The sequence below is a fragment of the Balaenoptera borealis genome (assembly GCF_965194805.1).
Source record: "Balaenoptera borealis genome assembly, chromosome: 21".
Classification (NCBI taxonomy): domain Eukaryota; kingdom Metazoa; phylum Chordata; class Mammalia; order Artiodactyla; family Balaenopteridae; genus Balaenoptera; species Balaenoptera borealis.
Window position 1 is genome coordinate 24,998,842 of NC_138880.1, and position 9,649 is coordinate 25,008,490.

General features: G+C 37.7%; 1 protein-coding gene across 3 annotated transcripts in view; it reads right to left on the bottom strand.

Moving 5' to 3' along the window:
• Nucleotides 1–9,544, bottom strand: part of TRAPPC11 (trafficking protein particle complex subunit 11) — a 45,962-nt gene extending 36,418 nt beyond the window's left edge. For all 3 annotated transcript variants that reach the window (XR_014239173.1, XR_014239174.1, XM_082375173.1), the window contains exons 1-7: nucleotides 9,332–9,544; nucleotides 6,701–6,925; nucleotides 4,681–4,850; nucleotides 3,956–4,026; nucleotides 3,029–3,143; nucleotides 2,165–2,264; nucleotides 1,719–1,792 (exon numbers count right to left, since the gene is read on the bottom strand). Coding sequence is in view for 1 of the 3 variants with exons in the window: in XM_082375173.1 (XP_082231299.1) it covers nucleotides 1,719–1,792; nucleotides 2,165–2,264; nucleotides 3,029–3,143; nucleotides 3,956–4,026; nucleotides 4,681–4,850; nucleotides 6,701–6,904 (734 nt within the window). In the remaining 2 variants the exon portion in view is untranslated. The remainder of the gene's footprint in view (nucleotides 1–1,718; nucleotides 1,793–2,164; nucleotides 2,265–3,028; nucleotides 3,144–3,955; nucleotides 4,027–4,680; nucleotides 4,851–6,700; nucleotides 6,926–9,331) is intronic.
• Nucleotides 9,545–9,649: the final 105 nt, after the last annotated feature.

A 9,649-nucleotide genomic window follows, 5' to 3' on the forward strand; every position in this document is an offset into this window, starting at 1 on the left:
ATGTTGGTTCATTATGTGTGGGAGGAATCAATGACTTTTCACTAAGAACAGAACCACTGTACACTGCTGTCATTAACATCTGCCTATAACGGATAGGAATTCAGTTGCAAAATGAAAGTAAAGTGGAAAAGTGTCCAGAGTTACATGACAAAATTAACATTCTGTTAAAAAAAATTAGTATTTTTTAAAAGTACCATGTTGAGCTTCTCACACAAACAGAAATTGTATTAGCGAAGAAGGTGCTATCAAGACAGAGGTGGGTCAACAGCTTTAAACCCAAGTACCTCCACAACTGAAATGGGTATCACTGGTCTCGGGTATGGGCTGCAGTGGGGATGCCCTCAGGGCAGCGAGCGCCGAAGGAGAGAACAGCATGAGAAAGGAAAGTCTGATAGAAGATGGAAGGTAATGAGAAAATCTCAGTCTTCTCCAAAGAAAAGCGTTTGCTCCTAACTTCTCCACGTAACATTTTTCTTTCCAGAACTGTGTTTGAACAGAATTGGAATTGAGGGTGTTTCACTAATACACGGAAAAAAAATGAACTACATTAAGACCAACTAAAACTATATGAAGTTGTTGAAATTTATAGAACACAATTTGATGCTTAGCACCTCATTAGCAACAAAAGAGAGGAGGTTTCTGCAGTATTCCTCTGAATGACAGACTTATTTATTTCTCTGTTCCACCCTTCCATGTATATTTAGCCTCTCCTCAGTTTTAGGATATATAGCTGGTTTTTATCCTTTTGCTACACTGACACTGTTAATCTTAAAAAATTGAGTTAAAGCTAGAAAGAGATGTTTTATTAAATTGTGTTTAGTAAAATAAAAGCAAAGGGATAAAATGCCTAACCACTGCCAACACATCTGCAACTACTCTTCAAAGCTCTAAGCAGAGCCTTAGAATGAAAAATGGGACTTCCCTGGTGGCGCAGTGGTTAAGAATCTGCCTGCCAATGCAGGGGACATATGTTCGAGCCTTGGTCAGGGAAGATCCCACATGCTGCGGAGCAACTAAGCCCGTGCGCCACAACTATTGAGCCCGCGTGCCGCAACTACTGAAGCCTGCATGCCTAGAGCCCGTGCTCTGCAACAAGAGGAGCCACTGCAATGAGAAGCCCGCACACCACAACGAAGAGTAGCCCCCGCTCGCCACAACTAGAGAAAAGTCTGTGTGCAGCAACGAAGACCCAATGCAGCCAAAAATAAATAAATAAATAAAATTTAAAAAGAATGAAAAATGATGCTACTGGCAGGTATTATAAACTAAAAAAAAATTAATTAAAATAAAATCATAGTTGAATTGAATAAATGTACTACACACCTTAAGAAATTCAGTCTGATTCAGATAATGTTTAATACACATGAAACTTTGAAAATCAGTCTTAACACAAGGATTTTACTGAGTATACAAATAAGAAGTAGGTAACAGAACGGGAAAAATTTTAATATGTTTCTTTAGATCATGAAATTTAATTAAATTACACCAGAAAGCTTTCTGACACTATAAAATTTACTTCTGATGATAAAATGGATATATTTTTTAAAAAACTCAAATATATTCCATTTAACTAGAAAAATTAAAGTGAATATTACAAACCTGACTCTAACCAACATAAACATTTTAAACTTAAAGTTTGGTTGAGATTCAGAAATTGCCACTACTATGTTATTGTTAACATAAAGAAAAATTTAGTTTGACAACTGTTAGAAACTTACTTCAGAGCATTTTGTGTATCTTGTTTCAACTCACTGAAGAAAGCTATTTTGAACTGATGTCTAACAAATAAAAGCTGAAAAGAAGAATGGAAAAAAATATCATTATTACACATATTCTCTTAAAAATGTAAAAATTACAATAATGTTTAAGAGGAGACCTAAAAGTATAAAGGAAAATATCCAAAATTAAAGTTCAAGAATTATTCCAGTAAACAAGTGTAGTTAAGAAGGCTACCAAAATCTATCTTCAAGAGCTTTAAAGGCAAAGATGACAAAAGACAAAATAGTTTTTAAAAGCTTTAAAAAAAAAACTTCAAAAGCACAGAAGCCATTTAAAAAACATCAAAGTATTAAAGACATTAAATCATCTCCTCAAAAATAATCAATGATGAATAATCTACTCTAGAATGCTGCTATTATTTCCTTCTTTAGGAAAAGACATGTACCTGGTGTGTTGTTTTATTCAAAAATTCTTTATGAGATTTCACTCTTCTAATTTCAGTGTAGTAATAAGTCTGTGCATGTTCATAAAAGGCGTTTTCTAATCTGTTAAAAAAGACCAACATTCAAACACTGAAGTTATTTTAAACCAAAGTGTTTTCAAGAATCATATTTATAAGACCTGAAAGTAAAATCCTGACAGAGATAATGTCTGCTTTACTTCATGATTAAGATAAAAAGTAAAGCAAAATATAAGCTAAATTTTTAGATAAAAAAATCTAAAAAGAAGACCCACCAAAAGTCATTTAAAATTTTACAATCTAAGAAATAACTGATAAAAATAACTTCTTGTAATTTGTAAAAATTAGGTAATCACTAATAATCTCCTATTATTTTACAATTTTATAAGTATGAAAGAAACAGATATCTAATACTCAATTAGATTCGATTATCTTTTGTGACTCTGACATTTAGGGTTTAAAGATTAAGGAAAATAATGGGAAAAGGACCAAAAATGAGAACTGGCAAATGAGGTGGAAATAACATTTGTATAAATTAAATCCTGCTTCATTCTATAACTATGAGATTACAGGGGAACCAAGAAAATTTGCCCAGAGATGGATAAACAACTAAAAGTTCTGTTTGTGAAAATAAGTACATATCAGAAGTATCTTCCTAGGGCATGAAAGAAAGCTGAATTCAAAGTCAGATAAGGATTGAACTTCAAGGTTCTTCCTCCTCAGAATAAAACAGAGTTCTGAAGCTGCATTCAAAGGGTTTAAGTACATCTAAGAAAAATATGTAAAAAAATGAAATAAAATGGAATAGTCAAAACTTTAAAAATTCAGTATATATTCTAGGTTATTTACCTTATAATATAACCCACAAGGTGGTCCGTATGGGGCAGTACAAACAAAGACTTCCCCGAGAGTTCACACGCATTGCACAAGGCTGCAGCCCTTTCGGAAGCAATGACATCTTCTCCTGTTGACAACAAGTGCCATAAAGAGAGAAAATAATTAATGCATTTTTTCTAAATGGACATTTCCCCAAATCAGTACAATATAATTAAGAAAAAAAACCCAAACCACTTTTCACCACGTCTATAAGACCCCTGGAATCCTTGAGAGCTCTGTGGGATGCTTAGAAGTTACACAGTACATATCTGTTAGGAGAACACTGTGGAATTTTCTACTAGGCCAAGATAGGCCAAGTAATGCCAACAGATATACCGCTTAATTGTTTCAAAACCGTAACTAAAAATGGAAGCAATAGTTCATGAAAGTTGTTTCCATAACTATTTAAGATGCTTCAAGTTTCAAGATAGAAACAAAAAAAGTATTTTGGCTTCTAAAGTCTGAGATGGTAGAATAAATACGCACTTGAAACCAGGACATTTTCTTATAGGAAACTAGAAATCCTACAGCATTTTTCTTTGCTCTATTGCAAATTAAGAAAAAAGTATTACGTAAGGAATATAATTTCAAATAGATCTCAGATAAACAAAAAACCTTCTTTTTTAAAAATCAAGTGAATAACTCTTTTGTCAATTGACATGTGCCTCCCTGGAGGTAAGGGGAACTAGGGAGCAGGACTTGAGAAGATTTGCACTCTTTAATGTTTTTAGTTTTTACGATAAGCATTTACTCATGCATTATTGGTACTTTTTCAAGTTAACACACCATATTTCCCATAACTGAATGCATGAAAGATTTCAACATTAAAAACTATGCCTCCTGGTAATAAGAATTGGAGGGATAAACCAATCAATCAGTTATTAATTAACCTTTTGCTACCTGGGGGCAAAGGGGTTTTCTTCTGAATCAGAACCACTGCAACTTTTGTGTTTCTCCCTTGTAAACTCTGCCTGCAGTGGAAAAATAACAATAAAATTAGTTAAGTAATTAAACTGTTTTAACTTAAAAAATGTATTCAAGACTACATAAAATACAAGCTCGACAATTCAAAGAAAGACAAACTGCAACTTAAAAACCCCAAGATTGGGGGAACTCTTTTCCTACATACAAAGAAACATACATGCCACAATGATTTAAAAGTATAATCTCAGATAAAGCTTCCGTTCCTTACAAAAATCTGCTTTACAGGCAAAAGTTTAACATATACTTCAATGTAAAAGTTACACTACAACTTATTTCTTTATAGTGATATATTAGAGTAGTCATCCAAAAGACTTACTTTGAAATAAATGGTGATAATGCAAAAAGTGTTTTATGAGACTAAATAGCAAACCACTGTATCTCCCCCCCAAAAAAATTATAAATGCAAGAAAAAGCATTTGGAAATTCAGGTCAATTTGTCTTAGAAATTTCTTCACATTGCTTACCATTCCTTAAGTTAATATTAATGCTACCTGCTAGGAAGTGAACAGGTTTCACTGGAGGCCAGTGACCCCCAAATGACTATGGCAGTCTTAACGGCACTCAGCTGCCTTCGATAAATGTCAGTAAACTCCAGATGTGAGTTTGACGCAACACAGTCAGCCTGACAAACGGGACCATACCTAACTATTTCCACTCTGGTCGCGCACTCAGACTGCTTTTCTTTCCACTGGGGCTCATCCCAGTCCAGTTCGTAGAACACGACCACCAGGGCTGGCACCAGATTCAGATGTTTATTCATCCAGCCTGTCTTCAGGATCCCTTTGGGAATGTACCATTCATACGAAGTTCTCTGCAAACATTAGCCAAAGTTGAAAAGAGGTATTCTGACAACAAGAGCAGCAGAAACCACCTGTTATGGAGTGCAGGCACTTTCTCTGTATTTATCTCATTCAATATACACATGCCGGATTTTTAAGATGAGGACATTCAGGCTTACAGAGATCAGGTAAGAGCTAGCAAGTACTGGAGGTAGAATCTCAACCCTAGAGCCAGTACCATTTCCACTTAAAGACTGACCAAAGTCAAAGCATTTCTAATGATGTCAAGGCCTTCAAATACCCTGGAAGTAAACAGCCCTTTTCCCAATAAATTCTACTTATATTCCTCACCATCCCAGATTCTGTTCTTGTAAAAGCTGCTCAAATATTCTCTAAAACCCAATATGGCTTCATCTGCTTCAAAGTCATGTCACCAGGATGGCATTACACCTCACTTGTGGGTGAAAGAAAAAACTGAAGGACAATTCTTAAATACAGAAGCATAAGGGCAGTCAGTGGGGGTCAGCGCTAAGTGCCACGCCGTGGGGAGGGGGTGCCCTGAAGAAGCCGGGTGAAATCTCACGTTTCCCCCAAAGCACCCGCACTGGCCAGACCACTCCGGTTCACGCTGGTCCAGTGGTCATGTCACGTGAGGAAAGAGAGGACAGGAAGGAAATCTGACACAAAACACCTTGGGAACTCAGGAAAGAACCAGGAGGAGGAAAACGAGAATTCTGAAGAATGAATCCAGGAGGAAAGGGGTGAGTCGTGCTGGGCTGCTGGTCTTCCTTGACACAAACACCACATTAAAAACAGTGTGTAAGAGCCAGGGGTGCTACTGCTCCCACAGTTTCAGAGAAAGCTCACAGTTTCTAGGGCTGGATATATGAAACTGTGTCTCTGGTGTGGGAGTCTCAAACACATGCAAAAGAATCAGCAGGTGACCAAATCTACAGGTCCTACGCTCCCCCGAGTTTAACTGAGGACAGCCAGTACTGACATGCTTAATAAACACCCCAGGTGATGATATACTTGGTCCAAAGACCAGTCTGTCAGAAACATTGCTCTAGGGGGGAAAAAAAGTAGGCAGTTTATTTTGATCAATGTGTCTTATTAACTGACTTTCAGACCAACCTGAAAAGATTACAATAAGTGACAAATCAGTCAATGTACATAACTTTCTTAAAAAGCAAATTGACATAATAAGCAATATACGTGTATGAGTTGCTATTATTAATTCATACTATCATCATTCTAAGTATTTTTTTTCTAAGTAAATCAGAGTCTCTACCATGATGTTCATTCTAAAGTCAGTTTTGAACTTAATACCCCTCCTATTCCACACTGAATAAACTGTTTTAGTTTATGTAGAACTCATCAAGGACAGAGAGTATGTATTATTTAAATTTCTATCACCAGCCTGTTGCAGTTCCAGGTACTCTAAACCAAAGCAAGTGCTCAAAATATGTTTGTGAAATCAAACCAAACTGCAGAGACTATGGATTTTATAATGATACTGGCAATGGTGAGTGAGGAATGTGAGACCTTCCTTTTAGAGAGGCCTTTGTTAAAATTATGGAGCCTTGGGGTCTCTTTTTAACAACAAATAAAAAATGGAAAACCTAGGCTCATAGGATAGAAAGCTTAATAATTATAAAGCAATTATTCTTCTGGGGTAAAAAAAAAAAAGGGATTATTAGATACACCTGTAGTATATTACATACAAGAAAACATCTGGAGTTTTCTTCATGCACCACTGTAACCATACCCTTGATAAACTCAGGGGTTTTCCTGCACAGATATAGGAACAAAAAAGATACACACATGCAAAGAAAGAGACAGAGGGAGAAGGAGAGTCCCCTTGCAATCATAATGTCATTACCTTGGGTCTACATTTGGGATACTCATGGTCACCTGGGAGCACCTTGAAAGAAATCGGTACCCGATCAGCCCTCCGATTGGCACAGAAAGCATCCCAGACAGCTCGATGGACGGCATTATAAACCACATCCAGGCCCGTGAGAGTAACAAAAGCCATAGGCCGACAACATAATTCCACAGGGAAGTCCCATTGTGTGGGGCTCATGTTCAAGGAGTCAGGAAAATTCTGAAATACAAATGTTAATACATTAATTAATTTCTTAAAAGCCCACATCCACATCTAACATATGAACCTCCACCATTTGAAAAACATTACAAAAAGGCAAGTCTTTGAGTGTCTACAAACTGTCAAGCAAATCCAAACGAAGAGAGCAAAAGGGCAAACTTTAATTCTTGAATTGGACCTATTAAAATTTAATAACTATTGGTATAATATTTTTAAAAATCTTTCATATACAAGGGTTGCAGTCAACTTTAAGACAAATCACTATTTCCAGTAACATCTCAAAACCACACAAAACTTTGGAATAAGCAGACCAGGAAAGCAGGAGGGTGATCAAAGTACTGATTTCAGTTATAAAGAAAAACAATGATTGACTTACATATACAATAAAGTGCAACTATCTCTAATATCTCTGTAATTGCTAACATCTAATTTCTGATTTCCTGAGATATTAAAATAATATGCTAATTATCTAAATAGCTATGTTTTCTCATTTCTCCACAATTAATACAAATGCACTACTTAAAGGAAAATCTACAAGGGAAAAGCTAATAATGAATGGAAACCTCTAGGAGGACATGTTTCTACTGTGCCCTTTAGCTGAGAAGCAGTCTATATCAATCCAAGATGCACTACGTTTTGAAAAGCAATTATATAAAAGTGTTCATTGCGAACAAAATTATTATATTTTAAGAATAATTTCTCATTTTCAAAAACATGTATCATATGGTTGGTTTAAAAGGTGATCTCCACCAGTATATCATACAGGACTCAAATACAATTTCTGTGAGAAGTTAGGAGCGCTTAGGCCACCACTTGATCAGCAAAACAGTATTTTTAACGTAAAAGTTAATTTAGGAAAGACTCTTAGGCTTCTCGCACTTAAGTACTGAAGGAACAATGGGTACTAGATAATTGATTTGGAAAGCCTATCAGAAATGACAAATGTCCACAATAGACAGAAGTTTTAGAATTGCTTAAACAGATATTCTGAGGACAGGATTAAGGTACGAGGGCAAAGGACTGCATACTCAGAAACAGATTCTAGTTCTAGTGAATTTGGGGGGCAAATAAAAAAGAGATGGTCAAAACACAATTTAGGTACCACTGCTTGATCCCAAAGAGTCTAGATTAGAGCCCTAAATACCCACTTCCTTTAATAACCCCAGAGGCTCAAGAGGATTAGCTGTGTCCTTTGAATATGGAGTGGAAATAAGGGGAAACAGAAATGACGTTTAAATCACTTAAAAATCACAATCCTGTCCAAGAGAAATATAATATAACCTACATAAATAATTTAAAATTTTCTAGTAGTCACATTAAAAAGTAAAGGGATGAAATTAATTTTAATAATATTCTACTTAACCAGTATGTCCAAAATATTATCAATTCAACGTTACTATAAAAGTTATTAGTGAGATGTTTTACGTTTTTTAATACTATGTCTCCAAAGTCTGATGTGTATTGTACACTCGGAGCACATCTAGCCTATTTCAAATGCTCAATAGCTACCTATGGCGACTGGCTACTATAACAGACAGTGCAGCTCTAAATTACGGTAACTCTATCCCAAAATAACTGTACGAAAATTGTATCAGAAATTCTTGCCACATTGTACCTTAGAAAGCTTTGGTATTTGAAACGGCTGTGCCTATTCGGTGGCAAAAAATGGGAAGAATATCAGCAAAGGACAAGTACAGAGGTTGTATGGATCTCGATGACAGCCTATAGGAGAAATTTCCAGATCTCCTGGAAGAAACCAATGAAGCAACTAATCAGATTATGACCTGGAAGGAGGTGCAGAAGTAGGAAGTGAACACTCTGGATGGGAGATCGTGTAGTGCAATGGAAGTCGTCTGGAAGCTGGCGTGGTCATAAAATTATAAGGAAGACTCTTAGAAAGAATGACGGACTGCAAAGAAAGGTGACCTAATCAAAGTGGCAGGTTAAAAAAATAATGCAGTCACTATTTTTTAATTAACGGAGGTTCGGGATGCAGGACACAAGGCCAGTAAGGATGGGATTCAAAGATGTCCAACTACAAAACAATCAAAAGAGGAAGGACAGTTTGGGGCCGGGATGGTGAAACAAAAGCTGATGTTGAGGCTGTAAAGCAACAGCCCAACTTAGGAAAGGATACCGCCCCAGGGTCGCAGAATCCTGCTCCGGTAGCTCCAATGAAGAAACGCTGCAGCTTCTAAAGGCAGACGCTATCTTCCTCCTCTCCTCCCCTAACCCCCTTAAACCTGGAGGCCCTAGAAATAGGTGCGTCTTTTCTTTAGAAGCTAAAAGAGAAATGCACTCGCTGATGCTGTACGAAATTACAGGCCCCAAACCAGCATCGTTAAGCGGTAGCAATCTCCCTCGGCGGTCTCGCCTAGCCCCACTGGTCTCCCGACCCGGACTCACCCAGGCCGCACGCTCCGAGCCCGCTGCAGCTGTGGCCGGTCGCCGCCAGCCGGGGGAGAACCAGGGGAAGCAGGTGCGGGGTGGGGGGGCGGATCACAAAACGCCGGGGGCCGTCCCTACCGCCACCGCCCCTGAGCCGGTGCCCACAAGCGAGACTTCCCAGTGCCCACCCACGCAGGCACAGGAAGCACTTCCTGGGCTTGACTGACAGCGCTCTACGCCAATCGCCGTCCAGGAACTCTACGCTGCTCCACGAAGCGTAAGGAAGACGCTCCGCTTCCTAGAGGAGCAGGAGCTGGGGGCGGAGAGAGAAGGAGC